General features: G+C 41.5%; 1 protein-coding gene across 2 annotated transcripts in view; it reads right to left on the minus strand.

Annotated features, from left to right (window-relative positions):
• Nucleotides 1-19,812, minus strand: part of ATF6 (activating transcription factor 6) — a 76,623-nt gene that overhangs the window by 54,554 nt on the left and 2,257 nt on the right. For both annotated transcript variants that reach the window (XM_066556210.1, XM_066556209.1), the window contains exons 4-9: nt 19,448-19,542; nt 18,834-18,963; nt 18,381-18,587; nt 15,683-15,903; nt 10,120-10,305; nt 9,635-9,726 (exon numbers count right to left, since the gene is read on the minus strand). In XM_066556210.1, coding sequence (XP_066412307.1) covers nt 9,635-9,726; nt 10,120-10,305; nt 15,683-15,903; nt 18,381-18,587; nt 18,834-18,963; nt 19,448-19,542 — 931 coding nt within the window. The remainder of the gene's footprint in view (nt 1-9,634; nt 9,727-10,119; nt 10,306-15,682; nt 15,904-18,380; nt 18,588-18,833; nt 18,964-19,447; nt 19,543-19,812) is intronic.

Here is a 19,812-nt window from a genome sequence, read left to right on the forward strand (position 1 = left end):
TCTCATTCTGCAAAAGCAATTCTTGTTATTTCAGGTTCCAGCTTGGTGAGGTGAAGTGTCACATACAATTCATTCCTACTGCAGTTCACCCTGAACTCTGAACAGAGACAAATCCAAACCAAGGATAAAGACACACACTGCACCACAAGCACAGCTAATCTTCCTTTCTGTGATTTAGTTGTTTTAGCTACACACCCATTCTAAACCACACAGACCACATTTATTACATCAGCTCTAGAAGACAGGAAATGTTTATTTTCCCTCTTCTCAAGCATAAAACATCTGTATCTTTTCATCAACTGAGCATGGGATGTTTCAACCTGAAAGAAGATACCTTCAAAAGCAAAAGGCAAAGAAGGAGGTGAACAGAGTATGCTTTGCCATCCTTATACGTATAAACCATGGTGCCCACTTCTCACAATGTGAACACAAACTTGAGAACAAGATATGATATCAGGGTATTTTTTCCAATGCCCTTTCCTTTATCAGGATCGTTTATTTTTCTTTTGAAGCAGAGCTAGCAGCAATTTCTGCTATATAGGCCACTTTTGCACTCCCTCTTTCCCATTCTTTTCTAGGACATTGCAAATGACTGTTCCTTCTCAATGTCTCAGATATGTCTGAAAAAAAAATAAATGTAAAAATCCTCTTTGTTGCTCCTCTTGTTTGTGGCAATGACCTGAAACCAAAATAACTTTAGTTCTGGATAAGGAAAAGCCCCACAAATTGAAATTCTGCCCCACTTTCACCTTCTAATTACTTGGGGAGTTTTGCTAGTTTTCTTAGTTTTTTCCCCATCTGAACAGATGATGTTGTTCCGTCGTATCATTTCTTCCTCTTCCCTTCTCCCCAGAGGGAACACTAGTGAAGTTTGTCTATAAATAGGGCTCCATCTTCAGGAAACAAATAGGAGAGGACGTGTAGGTAATGGTCCATGTCCTCCAGTTTCTCCAAGTCCTTTCCTTGCCATGTGGCTACCTGAGGGCCTGAGACAGGGTACCAGAAATATTCCTCCTTCTTCATCTCAAATTAATATGGGGGAAAAACATGACTTAGGAGCAAGGAATCCCTTCAAGCAGCTGGGATGATGATGGACCTGTCTTGCAGAGCTGCATCTGGAAACATCTGCTGACCTCAGGCATGCTGAGCTTCACAAGTGCCAAGCAGAACAGCAACAATACAAGCAGCAACAGGAAGGGTCTACAGAACAGATCCCAGCACCATGACACTGAAGAGGAAGTAAATATTGGGCATTTAAAAGCATCAGGCAGAAGAGGCCAGAAAATGTGAAAAAGAAAGGTAGAAGATCCTATTCAGAGGGAAGAAAGCTTCAGAAAAACAGTATTTTCAACTAAGATACCAACAGTTAGTTTAAGAACTGGTTTGATATGACAGATGGCAAAAGCCTTGTCAGCTTTTTCATCCTGTTGAGCTACAAAATGAGAAGTTGGAAAAGGAAGAGCACTTTGGCATACCTGCCCTGTGCAAGTCCTGCTAATTGCAGGAACAGAGTTACTGCCCCACATTACAAGTCAAAAAAGACTGAAGCCGAGAATTGGCTTTACTGGGCAAGACAGTCTTTTAGAAGTTGGAATCTTTCCTTGGAATCTTTCTTGTTTAGCTCACTCACACACCTGGGGTGCCTAGCAAGGCTTTAGAGCCTGCATTTGGACACCCCAGATACTGTGAGCATGAAAGGGTTTTCACAGGCCACAAACACCCTGTCCAAGCTGGCTGAGCTCTTGGCTTGTTCAGATGCAAAACCAGATCCAAGGGAAAAAAGAAAGAACCACTAAATACTTCATGCAGATGTTTGTTCCGATGTGTAGATAAATTTGATTATAAGAGGGAAAGAAAAGCAGCACTCCTGCCACGGTTTCTCCAGGCATTCAACGGCACCTGATATTTTAGCTGTATTTTTACTACTTTGGTTTGAATGTCAGTTTGATAAATGTGAAAGCAAGTCTTGCCAGGAGCCCAAACTAAATTTCATTTGTGCTTCTGGCTGAACAAATCCTGTGCATTTCAAGTTTTGAATACTGACATTTAAGTTGTACAGTAATTTGTAGACGAAAGCCAATAGTGGTATCATAACAAAGAGTTTTCTGGGGACAGAACTCTGAGTATGAGCTGGGAAGTTTCCAACAAGCTAAAGTTGACATTGCAAGGAGACACCAACCAAAGACCTTGTCCTCTTCCTAACTGATTCCAAACAATGCTGCCATAGTGCCAGACACTCTCTGGAAAGTATTTCTCGTTTCTACTCCCGATGAGTGCACCATCTGCTGACAGCAAGGCTCTGCCTTCTCCTGAGGGCTGCTCCACAGCTGCCCTCCTCTGAGTGCTGGGCTGGAGAGAGCAGCCTGTCGCAGACATCTTTTCATTAAAAATCCTTTCTTAGGATTTTTCTTCCTGAGAAGCTGAGAGGCTTCAGGAACAAAATATAAACAATGGTTATGTGCTGCTGTGGAATGCAACAGGTGCATCTGGGATTGGCCCATCTTGGATGTTTACAATTAATGGCCAATCACAGCCCAGTTAACTTGAACTCTGTCTGAGACACAAACCTTTATTATTCATTCCTTTCTATTCTTAGCTTAGCTAGCCTTCTGAGATGAAACTTTTCCTTCTATTCTTTTTAGTATAGTTATAATGCAATATATATATCATAAAATCATAAATCAAGCCTTCTGAACATAGAGTCAACATTCTCGTCTCTTCCCTCACCTGAAAACCCCTGTGAACACTGTCACAGCAGCCCAGCCTTCTTCCTCTGCAGTGGAAAAGGAGGAAAGCAACCCAAAAAGGAGTTTTTGTATATTTTTGCTGTGTTTTGCATGCTTTAAATAGCAATTAATTTAAATAGCAAAATTTTAATAAAGCCTCTGGAAAGGAAAGGAAGAAAACAGATACTGACACTCAGAGCACTTTTTTTTTGCTTAGAAAACTCCCTACCATTATCTGGCCTTTATTGCCAAAGCTTGTGGCTGTGATCAGCAGAGGACAGAGGAAGGAATCCCTTCCTGCTCCCAGACTTGTAGTTTGTAAGAAAACCAAAGATATGCAATTTTGTTCCAGCATCAACCTATCAAGAGAGGTATTGAAAGGTCTGGAACCTAGACCCATGTCCAATTCACTCAGCCTGTCCTTTTTCTCTTGATTTCTCCCTCTTCAAGGAGAAACTACAACACAAGACCAAAGGTGTGCTGCAGAAGCAGTTTTATATCTTTGGGCCATCTCCAACACAAATGTACACTCAGCTCAGCACTGAAACATTTTCTTTCAATGTCACAAACATCATATAAAGTTTCCTGTACTACAAGCGTTAAGAGCCTCAAATGTCTTCTGATGCTTCTGCTGTTTCTGCTAAAACACGCAGAGGGCTTCATCTCTCCTTGACATCCAGAAGCTAAGGGCCTGCCTCACATAGCACTGTTTTATGCCTCATGCACTCAACTCACAGTTTTTTCTTCACATTTCACCAGTTCCTCTCTACTAGTGAGTAAGAAATTAATAGGCATTTGACTGTCATCATTTGTATGTGGGTTTACCATACATCACATTTAAACCTATCAGCCTCCTGAAGACATATGAGAGGCTACTGAGGCTTGTAAAAAGCAGAAAACCAATCCTTTTCTATCTTTCATCAAGTGCAAAAAAAGCCCAGGAGTGGATGAACTGAGGAAAAGAAACTGACCCTGAAGTACAGCCCATGATCTGCAGCTTTCTGCTCTCAGAACACCTCTTAGAGAGGCTTTGAGCAGTCACCATGAGTTTGGAAGTTCCATTCTACCTGCAAGCCATCCGTGGTTCCAAGCAACCTGCCCCACTTTGCTCTGGAATGGAGGCAGGAAGGAGCACACACAGAGTCCAGAAGAAATGTTAAGGAAACAAACTAATGTAAGGCCAAAAGAATGCTGTTTGAGCTGCTGGTCACTGCCCTTCATGCTGGGCAGGTGCCAGACTTCAGCCTACTCAGCACATGCTACTCAGGGGGACATTTGGGATGTTTTTGAACATACCATGTCACTGCCTGAGGTCACCTGCCAGGGCAGCACAGAGGATACTTCAGACCACGCCAGGACCTTGGGCTGGCAGCTGTGGGTGGGATCTGCACTGACAGACCCCAGCACAAACACACAGCTCCCACACCTCTGCAGCAAAACAACACTTGCTGCATGTGATGGTGTGGGAACAAGATCAGCTCCTTTGCCCACACAGAAAATGCTCCCTGCTGGCATTATTCCTCTAACTTTCCAATATCCCATCACTGAGGTATCCCTACGCTCCTGCTGACCATAAAACAGGTCTCCTTCTTTAATCAAAGAGTCCAGCATAAAGTCTCAAACAACAGCAAACTTGCATAACACCACTGCTGAATGCACCTCAGAATAATCCTGGTCTCGCACATGCCAGCTCAAGATTGCCCAGGTAAGGGCACTAGACCACAGTGACACCAATACAGGTGTGCCCAATGGATGGTGCTGTCAGCAGCCCAAATCCTTCATGCTCCAAAAGCTTAGCAGATCCCAGTAGTGCTGACTAGCATGCTGCACACTGGGTGGGATGCTAATCTGGGTACTGCTATCAAAGACTTGTATTTTCATTACTTTATGCTCACAAACAGAAGGTCATGGTAGCTTGCAAACTGAACAATCCTTGGGCAATTTCCTCATTTTTAGTAAAAGATGCTTATTCTTAGCACTTCTGCATTTTTTTTCCTGTTTGTGCTACCAATTTAAGAAATTAGACACACCCCTAAGTCCTCCAGGAATCAAAAGTCACTGCTTCTTCATTTCAAATGACAAATCACTTCTCAGCCAGCCAGGCCGGTGTCTTTATTTGCAACTGCTCAGTGGATCTAAATTTTTAATAGATTATTCAGTTTCCAGGACAGTCCTGGAAAGTAGAGGAAAATCCATGAGGACACCCTGGAGAGGAGCTGCAATGAAATCTCTGCTAAAGGCCAGCCATTCTACCGCAGCTGCTTGAGGTCAGTGAGACACAAGAGGTTTTGAAGCAGCAGCAGCAGCTGTACTGAGCTACATCAATCACCACCTCAGTCATCCTCCACCACAAATACTGCTTTCTGCATATCTTCAAGTCTGTTTTCCAGTTTGAAAGGGATTCCAGCCATACAGAGGTGGCCAACTTGTAAGAAAACACAAAATTTATAATAATACTAAAAAAACCAGTATCACACCACCCTCTCAAACCTCCTGTTCCCATCTCTTTGCAAATCTGCCTTTCCTCCCTCCAACTTCATATTTTTGTTTTCTGTCCACTACACAGCTAAAGTGGTAGTTAGGACACATTCTGGCTGGCTGACATCTTAATAAATGCTCTAAGATTGCTGCTAGGTGACAACCACCAAGTAAGCTTATGCAGACTGATTATGGGGAAAGAAATAACTAGCTTAACACTTTTTATAGCCAAAAAGATAATGCTACAGCCACCAGCTTACATGCTTTGGTGCTATGGTCCCAAGAAGAGATGCAGAAAATTTATCTTTTGCATTTTCTGTGATTGCTCTTCTTTCCCTGCTTTTTACATGTGACTTGGGTTATTTTCCTGCAAATATTTTACTATCACATGTAGGACTTGCATTAAAAAAACCAAAACAAACATACAAGACAATTTATATTGAAATGAGAACAGGGAAGACAATCAAAATAAAAATATTCCCAAAATAAATATATGGATTGTTTAGACTAGAACATGTGCTTGGTTGCCATTTGTTTCAGCCTTGTTTGTGCTTGTTTAACACATTTGCAGATCTGTTTACTCTAAGGCATAGTCCAACACAAACGTGGAAATCAAAGGAGGAGAAAAAGGCATATAGGAACTGAAATAATTTGAAAATGACCAGATTTGATGTTGTAAGTGCTAAAAAACCAGCACAGCTAATTAGATGTTTGTCAATGGCAGCAGCCAGCCATGTCTCAGGGATGCCATGCCAGCTGGGAGTGGGACCAACACCAGCTCCACAGAAAGCACATATGGAGGCAGGAGAGCCTGGCTTGCAGGGACACCCAGCTCCAGATGCCCTGGTTCCAGCTCCCAGCCCTGCTGTGTGCCAAAGCCTGTGTGCTCACTGCCTTTAGGCCAATGCTGCTGGTTGCCAGCTCCTACCTTGCACCTCACAGAATGCAAGGCTGGGGCAAGGGGGTGATCTCAGTAATGAACTGAACCAAAATGTACCCTTTTCCCTCCACACACCTCACCAATCACTCTTATATAATAATAGAAGGAGGTCTTTATATGTGTTGAATCCAAATAACTCCCTAAGATTACAGAATAGTTCACTGACACACAGACGGGAAATTCCTGGGCGCCTCTCTTCTAGTATAAAACACACAGATAAAAGAGAAACACTAACAGAATTTCTGCTAAATTAGTTCTGCTTTTAATAACTGAAAGCTTCAGTTTTCAATATAAAGCAGCAACAAACCCAAGAGTTTAGTAACACAGAGCTACCTAATGCAGAGTGACCGCTAGCTCCCCACAAGCCCCTTTCACGTCTTCAAATTGCACTGGCATTCAATTTCTATATAATTAGACTTGCATTCTTTTCTTAGAGATACCATGGTGCTGTGTCAAAGACTGAAGGATGTTCTGAAAGGCTTGTCAGTAATTAAGCAGATTGGGCAGCACTCTCCCTCCAGTATTTTCAAACAGATTTCTTGTGTCAACAGGCCAACTTCCCTACCAGACTTTCACCCCCACCCCCAAATTCACAAGTTCAGCATTACAGATTATCCCCACGCTATCTGTCAGCATGAAAACCTGTGTCAGCAGAATAATTTTATCTGCTAAACTCGCTTGCCAAGTGCTGCCACATCCTGGACTGCTTTCCATAATCTTAAAACAGCAGAACTGCAGTCTCAGAGTCCTCCATGAAACATTACAAACATTTCACCACACACACAGGCAACAAGACTTAAGACTGATTAAAAAAATTATGTATTAGTCGTTATTAGTGCAACACACATCCACTAATGCAGAGAAAACACAGATACACACAGAATGTGCAATCTGAGATCAGCCACCCATCCAGATGGGACTGCTCTGTGGGATGCTGAGCGCCCAAACACTGCACCTTCACTGATCCACTGCAGGCCATGGAGGCTTTGCAGGACTGCCTGTTCTTCAGCCTCACATCCCCACCCTAAACAATCCAACTGTTTCTCTTCTTTCTCTGATTTGACAGAAAGAGGTAACCTATACATCTGCCCTTTTGTTTTACCCCTAGTCTTCAAAAAATCCTACCGCTTTCCACAAGAACTTGAGAAGCATCTTACAATAAAGCCAGCTAAGGGAATTTAAAAGTCTGCTACAGATTTTAGGGGGTGAATTTCCCATGATTCTGCTTTTTTGGATGTCACACTCTCTTTGCAATGGTTCATTGGTTTTAAGTAACAAAATATTCACTGCTAGTGTGTTTGGATCAAAACATCCTGAGCCTAAATGCTGGCACACCTCCATTCAGTTGTGCAAGTGAAATGATTTCTTACATAGAAAAATTGGCAACATGAGGTTTCAGAACATATTTACCTCCAGCTAACCACTGCATGGAAATTAGGGATTCCACAGTTAGCTAAGTGGGGGGGAATAGTGTTTTTGCTGAACTATAAGCTAGCATGGATATTATCACAAAAAAAGTTACTTGTTTCTGTAAGAAATTGCAGGGACTGAAAAAAAGGACATATATTGGAAGCTTCAGTTGTTAAGGACTAAGCAGAACAGCAATCCTGTCATGTTCAAGGAGCTGCCATTCAGTGACACCTTTATAAAAGGAAGAAAATGTGTATGGGAGGAGTGAAATCTAAAGAAATTGTCTGTATAGCTCATATTCCGGGTCTTCTAAAGAGTATTGCACAATCAAACATTCACACCACCTTGATACAGCCTAGGATTTTAATTGCAGTGTGAGCATTTCTTCTGCTAGGGAGGAAAAAAAAACCAAAAAACCAGGAGGAGTAATTCCTTGCAAATTTGCAATTACATTTCTCTTCATTGCCTAAATCCAGTGTTGATGCAAACCACCTGGTTCAGGCACAGCAGTTACACTGGTATGCTCAGCTACTCTACAGGCCAGGAACAGTCAGACAGCCAAGGATTTTCTTCTTGCTTTATCTACTTTATTAAACATTAAACCTGTCAGGAAGTTAACCCTGTCACATTCCTATAGTTACTGAGTGCTGCAAAGACATGAACACAACATGACCTTCCAGACCATTCTGACAGCAGTGCCTTGCCATTGAGCTCAACACCTTGCTTATTTTTGGGGGTAGGGAAGACACCACAAAACTTCAGAGCACTGTGGTAAAAGACTCCCCACCCACCTCTCTGTTCCCAAGCCTTTCATCACAAACAAGAATTTCATGCATTCCATCATCTCACTGCAATGCAGACACAAGTACATTTCCCCCAGCTTCAGAAAGATGACTGGTTCTAGTAATTCTCAACCAGTGTCTATCTCAAGTGAGTAGTAATGCTTCAAATGTAGATGGGATGTACAAATCAATCCCTTAGTATCTGGAAGATGACTTTTCTGCCTGATAGTCAAAAATCACAATACAAACCTAAATACACTAAGAAATGGTCTCCCTTAACAGCATCCATATCAAAGCAAAATTATCAGCTGTATTTCACTTCCTGATAATAAACAATATTTGCAGTAAGTGCAAATACTTCAGAAGTAATTTCAGCTTTACCAATTTTTCTAATACTACAAATACAAACATCACTTTCTGAAAATTTATCACAGTCAGAAACAAAATCTTCCTCTGTATTTATCCCATTCCTTTAGTTTGACTGGGATTTTGAGGACAAATGCAGACACTGCTGACTGGGATCCTACTGAAATATTATGCCTTTTTGAAAAAGTAAACAGCTCAATCTAAAAGGTCTTTATGTTCCAAAGCAAGTTAAATAGACAGGTATGTGCAAGAAGTATTTCTTTTTATTCTTTCTTCCACAGATTTCTTTATAAAGTGTCTGGCAAGTGATGTAGCTTTTCCCTGCTGTTCTCTGGCTTCTACACTCTACTGATAACAGTTCAAACAAGAGAAGTTTCTGATTACCACTTCAACTAATTAAGGAGAGGGAACAACTTCTTCACCAGACCTGGGAGACAAGGGCTTACTCTGTAATGAGGGAGCTAGACACATCTTAAGAGTCAGGACTGCAAGGCATGGAATATACAGCAGGGTTTCCTGAGTATTTTGAGTACTAAAGCAGCTTCAAGTCATAGCTACTGAAATTAGCACAGGTATGAGCAAGAGATAAGCTCTCCATGTCTGACTTTTTTTCCTAAAAGGATTCTAAACACAGTTCTTAATCTCTGCAGGCATAAATGGAGCAGACAAACTGCTGAATGCTGGCACTGAATAAAAAAATGCCAAACCAAGAGAAATGAGATGTAAAAGATCCAGCCCTTATTGCCAGAAGGATTCCAAAAGAGGAACCATTATACAGATGCATCTTCCCCTAAGCAGGAGGAGAAGAAACGACAGATTTCAGATTTCAAGCTCAAGGCTTTAAAATACAACACTGGATATTATTAATGATTCAAACAAAAATCTCAGGACAGTAAACTTGCCAGGCAAAGAGGAATTTCTAAGCAGCTTACCTCAATGGACCATAATTCAACATTATAAAGGCCAGTATCACCATCACACAGAGTGTTCTTCTCTTCGGAGATGACACTTTGAGCTTCTGGTTCTAGACAGAGAAAACGGAAGACACTGAGTAGAAGAGAGGTGCACATATGCAGGGGTATGTCAGAAGCCAAGTACATACACCAAATTATACTTGATTTTTAGATTTATTCTTGCCTAATTATGTGTGAATACATTCCTGAACTACTTAAAAACAAAACTTTGGTTTGAACATTATGATCAGCTTCTATCCAGTGAAATATTCAGAAGCATCATGAAGTAAAGAATGAAAAGTCTACCAGATAATGTGTCAGTTATCCTGACCTAGAGTTGGTGAAAATCATGGGCTAGAAACCCTCAAAGGTCTTATAGTCAGTATTTCCCCAACTCTGTTGTAGTGCCTTCCACCTGAACAACTGTTGTCATATGAAATCAGACTTTCATCACAATCTCCTACCTCTAGTACCACTTCATCCAGCTGCCTCTTCAGTGTGCTGTTTTCTTTCTTGAGTTTCTCATTCTCCAGCAGGGCTGCCTCCAGCCTGGCCTCCAGTCCCAACATGTATTCCTTCTTTTTCTTGCGTGACTGAAAGGCTGACTCACGGTTTTTAATCATGCGCTGCTGCCGCCTCAAGACATTGACCTGAACACACAATACACAGGCTGTTAACAATCCACAAGTTAAAACTGTCTCCATTCCACACAGAATTTCTGCTTCTCTGCTTTGTCAGAGGTCTGCACAAATAGCTTCCCATACTCTGCTTCAAATGAGCTGGAATGGTCAGCAGAGAGGCACCTCAGGATCATGGTATACCTAAGGAAAAAAACAGATCCTGAACTGTCTCTGTTTTCTTCTGTATTCTCAACATTCTATATGCAGGGGTCGTCAAACATATACTCAAGTTTGATTTGATCAATCACATCACAAGACAGAAAAGAACTTATCTTCAGGTCTGCAAGGCAGCAAGAATTTGCAAGTCTTTTACCTTGACTTCTCCCTGCACCATTTTACAGGCTACAATCATCTGCTACATCAGGCTACAGTCATCTGCTTTCCTAACAGAAAATTTCTAGGGTTTTTCAGTCTGTTCTGTATGGAAGTCATTTCCATACTGATTACACCTGCTTCTGTACCTTTTCCACCTATGCTACACAGTTTTTGGGATTTTGAATAGTGTTGCTGATCTCAGATTGCATATTCCGTGTGTATCAAGTTTAAATGCATTCTCTGGGTGCATCTACACTAACATCTGAATTCAGATGGCTTGGGTTCACATTTCCTGACTGTCTCACTAAAAGTGCTTCGCTTTACATCACAGAACAGTCTCTGAGAGCACACGAACTGGATTCCTTTGGGATGAAGCTCAACCAGCAAACATGCTCCAGGAGAGCACATAATTCATTCTAACCACTAGCAGGCATTCAGTCTGCAAGACCAGACTGGGACAGCTCAAAGCAACCCCTCCCCATCCTCCAACAATCCTGATGACTGATTTTTTTCCCAAGCAGGAACACTCCATCATCTTTGACCACTTAGTCATTTTGTGGTTTGCACTGAGTGGGACGACCCAGACCAAAACCATCTTGCTGCCGACAAGGATAACAATGATGAATACTGCAGAACTATACAAAACTACTTAAAATCCTAAGTTTAAACACTAGATTGTTTGATTTCCTTTCCCTCACAGATTAGCAACAGTGTTTTCATTAAGAAGAGAAGACTTCCATCATATTTTTAAGCTGCAACGGGATGTGCCTCCATGACGATTACACTGACAGAAAACTGAATGATCCATCTTACATAGACCTGAATATCCTTCAATATCTACCAGCAAAGGCTCTGGTGTAATCTGTATCTCCCAGAGCAGGAACATTAAAGAAAAAAGATGAGAACTATTCCAGAAGTATTATTCTAGGGAAATAGTATAATCTGTCACAGAACAGTAACATTAACTAACTCAGATTTTGAGTCCGGCTATGTAAAAAAACCTTAACCACAGCTTTTCAATTCTCTCCTTGTATCTACCTGCACACAGACAATATGCTGTTCTAGGGCACTGGCATCTTCAACAAAAAGCAGCCACAAGCTGTTTGAAGAACCATTCTTCTTGATGCTGCAGTTTGGTGACAAAGATGAAGAAAATGTGTTACAGTGCATTAATGTTCTGGGTTGCCTCCATGTTGGTCTAATTGCTTTTTATAAAGATCATTTATCATATATCTAGCCTGCTTTCACCAATCAAAGTCTGTGAAAGTGAAGCTGTTTGTACTTACTCCAGTTTCTCTCTTTAGCAGGGAGTGGAGAAGGAAAAGATTTTAACATATTTTCATTAACACTAAGCTTTGTCTTGAATTTTTTAAGTACAACATTTAACATAAAAAAGCTTCTACAGACATATAAAAACTGGACCAAAATAAAAGATTCAGGCTAGCCAAGAACTGCAGTGTACAGAACACACCAGTCAGGGGCCAGGATCACTTAAACTGTTCAGAGATAAAAAAACAAGGCATGAGTTCATGCAGCAGCTTTGGCTCAAGTTGTGTGCTATCCCAAACAAGGAGTTACATTCTCCTTTCAAAAAAGACGTTCTGCATTATGAACTCAGAAAAGACCAAATTGTTTACATCCATTCTTGTTTGCAGACCTGCTCAGGATTATTCATTACTGGACAGCTTTTAATTACATGTCTGGAACCTTTGGCAAATCTACATGCTTCCCTGAAGAAAATAAGGTGTTAGAGCACCGGTGCAGTGGCTCTATACTAAAAGTACATCCTAACATACATCTGTCACTGTTTCAGACACTGCCATCTACATTTTATGTGTCACTTATCCAGATTGCTCTACTTTGAGTTGTCCAAATGCTGTGAGGAACAGCAACTCTCCCCAGCCTGATTCCAGGTACTCTGTGCAGTAGCTACATTTCAGTATATGCCTCACCAACTACATTTTGACTAATTTTTAACCCCTGCTTAAATGAAATCCAGTATTTGTGTCCCTAAGTTATTTTGTTTTAATATACAATCCTTAAACAGCTTAAGGTCTTTCTTGGTCAGCCCTCCAGGTCTTGCCTGGCTTTTCTCAGGGAATATGCCACAACTGCACACCCAATCCCAACTAAATGTAATGCAGGAAATGGAAAGAGCTGTGTGAGTGAAGTGCTACAGGAATGCTGAACCTGGAAGCAGTATGGCAATCAGCATCACACAGCTGGCCTAGCACCAAGGTAAATATGCCCCCTGCCCGAGCATTTTGACACTCAGGAGGGAAAGGAACTAATTTATAATGTCAGTCGGCTTCAGCGACATTGCTTTGCACATTTGCAAGATTAAAGGTAGCAAACAGCTCTGCTAACTTCTTTTACAGCCTCCAACTTTTAAAACTGTATCGTATTATGTTCCACTCAAGATAGCAACTCTGGGTTCTAAGGAAACACAGACCATAGAGGGAGAACTTGGCCTTAAAAACAATCAGTAATTAGCGATGCAACTTCTGTTTTCTAGCTTTGAAAACCACACCACCACTAGCAGAGACACACACAAGAACGCTGTAAATATGGAGAACTGGCAGGTTCAGTGCAAACCCTTCCTTCAAAGAGCACTAACCAGATTCAGACTGTCCTCTATCTTCAGAGGTTTTACAGAGTCACGCACTTTACAAATAAACACCGCTACCTCAATTTACTTCCAAAGAAAACTCAGTTATGAGCAAAATTTAACCTCCCTTCCAACACAAGCTGTACTTTTAGAAGCAAGAATGTCTCTCATACTCCCGAGAGTTTTTGTACATGTACTGGGAAAGTTAACAAAGAGCTGAAAGTACAAACCATTCAATGTAGCATTAGCTGGCTTCTTACCTCAGCTTATGAAAGTTACTATGTTTGAAGATGCATCTTTGATTGCAGGAATACAAGACATATGCAAGGTTTTTTTGTTCTAATGGAAGTTCTGGGTTTTGTCTCTAACTCAACAGAACACAACTTGCTTAATGAGTTTATGTCACACAAATATTACACAATGTACAGCACAGAAATGAGGATTCTTCAAACAGAAATCCACACTTATGTTGAAGAAATTTTGCATAATTAATCTTTTCTAGATTTTCTGTATTCTGGCACTTCCTTCATGGCTGGTGGGCTGCACGTGTGCCACCAGGACACACGGGGCCTAACACCTACAGCTAGCCATCAGCTCATCCCAGTGTAATCCACTGGCCGTCTGAATGTTAAGCTAACAGTTTATCCCTCCTAAACCCAAAAGAAAGTCCTGCAGTGTTTCTTTTTATCTTGCAACATTTGCTTAGATTAGGAAACAATAACACGTGTTGCAGAGCTCAAATGACAGTTCCCTCTGTGCAGCCCTGAGCGCCACATATGGTGTCCAAGGCAATCGGGAGATATTTTAACCCTGCTGGCCCAAGCTGAATCCCAAAACATTTGTTTCTCCTCAAAGCTCTTTTTCACAGTATGTGCCAAAGAACATCTGCAACTGTTTTTTCATGTTGTAACAAACACAGGTAAGATGCGCAGCATTTTACAAGTCTTAAAACTATTTCCCTAAAATGGCTTTGGGTGGAAATACCAACACAACCACCCTTGGAAACCAACACCTGTTTGGTACCCCAGCTACACATTTGACTCCTGATGTCGTGGATATGGATATGTATATGGAATATGATAACAATAAGGGGGTTTTGTCAATTAAACCTTACATTCAGACAATGGCAAGGTGCCATGCTAGCCCTGCTTACAGGGAGTCACAAATCTAGTGACTGCAGGTCATTGATTTGTGGTCTCTTGACTTAACTTTGCATGATGGGCAATTATCATTAAAAAATGCAGCACACTTAACTGCTCTGCCTACTACAGACCTTTGTTTCTTGCACTTTGAATATCAAGTTTCCACTGTACTCTGGCTGCTAAACTATTGGTAGCACAATATTTTCATTACAAAATGCAGCCCACACACAAAAATGATTAGTGAGGAAAAGTTACCATCAGGCCTGAGTGGCAATCCCAGACACCAGGAAATACAGCAACATCCCTCCAAAGAAGCTGAAGGAACAGGCTTCCCACTGCTTTTGGGAAACAGTGATCTGCACTGCTAAGAAGCAAGTGCCTACACATCAAATTCCACGTGTTTTCACCAGTGTTTTCTGCCTTACACTGAGATGTGATAGGACCCTCAGCTCACAACTGTTCTTGGAATACCCCACTGGGGAATGATAGAGTTTTGAAGTCACCAACAAGAAGCTTTGGTCCGTTCCACAAGCATGTCTTTTTTGAACAACAAAATGCAATCAAAGCAGTTCCAAGTTACTAGGAGCTAAATCAAGTTAACACCCAGGTTGCTAGCTGGTTAAGATGTCAGAGCTGAAAGGGACAAAAAGCCCACACACATCTCAAAAACTACAGTTTACACCTACTGCTTACTGTGAGCTACTACGGAAAAACTTACTTATTCACACTGCAATTGTTGAGAATTTAACCCTCTTCTACTCATTCAATAGATGATCAAAAGGGAGCCTGAAGAGATTAGGATCATATGGAACTCAGTAACTGAAGTTTTTAAAAGTTATTAGTAAAATCTGGAGAGATAAATGGGTATGGAAAGAGAATGAGGCATTGAAATTTCCAATTCACCTGCTTCCAAAGAAACGTTTTTGCTATATGGATTAGAAAAGTGATTTAGCACTAACCAAAAATCAGATCTATCAAATTTTCCTGTATGTAAGAGAGGTCCAGCCACTGAGAACTTGCACTTGAGAAGACAAGTTACAGAAAATATCAATCAGCACTGTCTTCTGCCACTACACTTGCACACTTGGTCTGCAGCTCCAGGCAGGTCAGCAGATATTTAGCTGCTCCTCCCTGTTCTGTGCCAAGCTGCTGAATTCCGTGCTTACAGTTGGAAATCCTACTGAGAGTTTTCCTGAGACTGAAGGAACCATTAGGTCCCACATGCAGCTAACTACAAGAGGTGTACAAGCCTTGGTTAGCAGCTATCAGAGTCAGAACTTACATCCAGCCCCATGGCCAGGGAGCTGCTTGGGAGCAAGGGCTTTGTCACCGGGATTTTGCCGCTGCTGGAGCCGTTCCCAGCAGCTGGAGATAGAGCCTTCACTGTGTGGTTCTGAAGTGCTGGGGCCCCTCCAGTGACTGCAATGACTGGCTGGGAGGCAGGAAGCACCCCAGAAGCCTGGAGCTGTACCACAGCAGGCTGGGGTAGCACCACAGATGGACCTGGAACACAAGAACAGCAGCGCTCAGCATGGATGAAATGGATTTATACATCACCAGTTTGCAGGGGCATACTGCTATCCTCTCCTGCCCTGCACAGATGATCTCAAATCCATTAGTATATTGCACAGAACAGGAATGGAAGGAAGTTGTTCCAAAGTTTACAAGACTCTTAATCCATCTTGCAAACCAAAACTACAGACATTAAAGAAATCCAATAAACCAAGCTCTGTCTCAAAAGCTCTTCAAAGTTAATAAAATTCAACACTTGTTATATATATTACTCAGTATTGCTAATACTTGAAGCACTCTGAACAACCTTTTCACAGAATTTAGCCAACTTTCCTCAATCCTTCTTCTCCCTTTTGTCCATAAGTACTTTATTGCTGCATTCAATGGAAAACTTACAACACAGAAGTGACTCAAGCCACATAGATCAATTCAAACTAGCAGAGAGATGAAGATGAACAAAAAAGAGCAATGAAAGTTACGCTTTCAAAACTTATGCTGAAGCTTCAATTCACACTAAGACCATTTTTTTAGAAAAATGTCTTATGCAAGAAAGTTTATACACAAGCTGAATTGAGCTTAAAGAAAAGCCGGCAGAAAAAATGAGGTAATTTTGACAGTTTGAAATGGAATTAAAAACAGTCACTTCCAAGAAATTTCAGTCCAACAACTACATTTAACTCAAGCAGGTGCTTGAGTAATATTTTGCTGTCTGAAAACACGTTAATGTCTCTCTAATCCTTTGTAACAGGATGACCTCGCCAGCTTTCGGAAAGAGCACATTCCAGCTGAGCATTCCAACCAAAATGCTCGACAATGGATTACAGCACTTACCCAGCCTTCTGGAAAGTGAAAAGTGAAGTAATTTACCTAGTGCCAAGATCTTATGTATGGGGTTAAACTAGACCTTTTTTTTTTTTGCAGGCACAATCTCAAAGACATCCTAACTTAGTACAACCCTGTTTAAGAATCTTAAATGATTGAATTTGAGATGATTTCAATTTTTTTTTTTTATGTATAAAAGAGATGATTCTCTAAGACCATGCTTTCTCCTTTAAGCGTTTATAAAAGGGGCTGTGAAAATAAAATTTCTCATGCTTCTTTTAAGATAATGGCATATTTCAAACTGGCATTTCCAACTTGTCATATGCAGGGGATTTAGACAGATGAAAAAAGATCCTTATGGTTTTTATTATGGAAGCTCCACAAGAGAAATTTTAAACATGCCATCAGTTAAAGGAAAGCATGGACATACTTTGTCAAAAGTATTTCCTCTATACTGTCTCACAGAAACTACTGTCCTGACTTTTTTTCAGGGAAAAGGAGAAGCTGATCTTCAGAGTATTAGACTTACATCCAAAGAAATCCATATCCCCCAGCATTCCTTATTCCAGATGGTATTTTATCAGTTGGAACATCAGAAGGAATAAGAATTAGGTCACGTTGACAATGCTGACCTGTGTTTTAAGCAGTCTAGCAATCTTAGGCATGTTACAACAAATGCCAGCATCTCCAGATTTGGCTGAACCCCTGACGGAAGAGAAATCAGTAATGGAGACAAATTTTTCCCAATTGCAATAATTTCTAGATACATGCCCATAAGAATTTGTCTCCTTTTCCTCCTTCCGTGCCTCAGCACCCGTGCAATCAACTGCAAGAGACTGTGGCCATCAGCTGGTGAAACGAGCAACTGCAGCCGGCAAGTGCTGCAAGGCAAGCAGGGTCCCTCCTGCCCTGCCTGGAGAGGCAGATCCAGAAATGAAAGCCATGGATCCAGAAATGAAAGCTCGAGCTACTTCAAAAACCAATATCAGGGTAACTGAAGCAAAGAAGAATTATCACGGGGCAGGAAGTCACTTTCCTCTTGTTAACATCATCAACTTTTCTAACCTCTGACACAGCTCTCAATTTTTAGCAGATTTCACAACATTCTATTTAATGTTGTTTTAGTGAGCTAAAAAGCCATAAACCCATGCTCCCTCCATCCTGTGGAAGAGTTTCATGTGGGTAAAAAATACTTATATCACTTCCCCCAAGCTTTCCAGCTTCCTTCAAGTCATCCTAACTGATTCTACTGGATCTTCCTTCAGTTATGACAAGAACAGCACTGTAATCACCTTATGCACCACCTGACATTGCAAGCAGAGCAGAGCAAAGCATCCCTACAGATCCTTCCAAATCAGCAGTTTTATCTCCTCAGCTGCCAGTGTTCAGCACAGCCTCTGTCTTCCAATCCAAATAATGGAATTATATAATCCAGTCTTCCATTTTACACAGTGCTGTTTCTCACAAGACAGGATGAGAGGAGTGAGGCCATCTTCTCAGCCTAAAGCATTTCCAGCAATGCACGTAGGACCCTTTTTTCTCCTATTCCTCCTCTTTCATACACCAAACCTAACTTCATTCTATCAGCCAACACAAACAGACAATGCTACCACCAAGACCTGGCTCAGTCAAGACAATTCACCTACCTTTAGGAGGTGCTGACTGGATGTTAACAACAGGCTGATTCTTTGGCAGTGGCACAAGCGTGGGAAGAGTCTGAATAATGATGGTTTTAGCTGGGATGCCAATGTTAGCCTGAGCTTCAGGCACAGCAGGCAAAAGGGGTTTGGGTTGTATCAAAGGCCTGGACACTGTCTGACCACACTTCTTCAGGCTCCTTGCAGAATTATTTGCTAGAAAAGGAAAAAGAGTCAGAACTGGACCAAGAGGCATAAAATACATATTTCAAGCTATAATGAAGTAGCTTTTAATGTGGGGTTTTTTATCCATCTATAATATTTGTTGAAAATAAACACACCTGATCAAATACCTAAGTCATAAATGATAGGACTCTAGTGTCTGTTAGTTAATTGTATTAATTTGCATGCAAGACAACACACATATTATCAATAGCATGAAAGTAACTCTTTCTCTCATACCAGATCGAGAAGAGATGCTCACAGCAGGCTTCTTCCCTCCATCTCCTTCAGGGGATGCAGGGCTTCCGCAGCTCTTGCTGTAGAGAGAGATGGGAGACATCTGGGAGCTACAGCTGAAGTCCACATCATCCTGCAGACAGAAAGCATGGGAGGTTAACACTTCAGAAACTCAGAGCAGTATCTACCAGCACTTCAGAGTATATCTGCTTCTCATCATATCTGTGTTGCTGCTGCAGCCAACAGGACAAAAGTTTGACTCTGCAATTTGATTCTGGCTAATGCCAAGTACCACTAAAAAAAAACCAACAAGTACTTCTCCCCATCAGCAGAGTAATGGGAGGCAGAGGCCAACCCTGCTAGACCCAGAAGCCTTTAGAAGGCATTTTGTTTGGCAACAAGGCTACTGAACATAGATGAGGAAAGAGAGCCGAACATGTTATTATTTGAATGGGTCACAGACAAGAGATAAGAAAACACCACTGACAGGTTTTTGCAAGGGTTGGGAAAATAAGCTGTTTCCTCTTATGCCATGAATTTGGTCAGAGGAGTTAATCCCAGGGCTTTTGGTTTGTCAGAGCTGTTGCTGTCTGTGTTACATGGGGGGTTTTGCATACAGGCACATTCTGCACTGGAGAGTCCACAGCTGGTGGTGAAGGGACCGAACAGCTGGAAGTGGCTGGTGATAAAGGTTCTGTCTTCACGTTTGCATCTGCAAGAGGCAGGTAAAGGCATTTCACTGCACAAGTCTGTAGCAATGGGAAAAGTAAAGAACACACTGTTCTACACCAGATATTTAATTCCCAAAGCAAGGCACAGCAGAAAATGTAAGGAGATTAAAGGTATTAAACAACTTGGCTCGTAGGACAGCCCTTGCCAGCTGTACCCACCTCCTACAGAAACACAGCCTATCTCCCATCACAGAGCAAAGGCTGCAGGGCATCAAACAGTTCCACATGAGTTTTAAGAGCTCACCCTTGTG

This window comes from Molothrus aeneus, chromosome 9 (genome assembly GCF_037042795.1).
Source record: "Molothrus aeneus isolate 106 chromosome 9, BPBGC_Maene_1.0, whole genome shotgun sequence".
NCBI lineage: Eukaryota > Metazoa > Chordata > Aves > Passeriformes > Icteridae > Molothrus > Molothrus aeneus.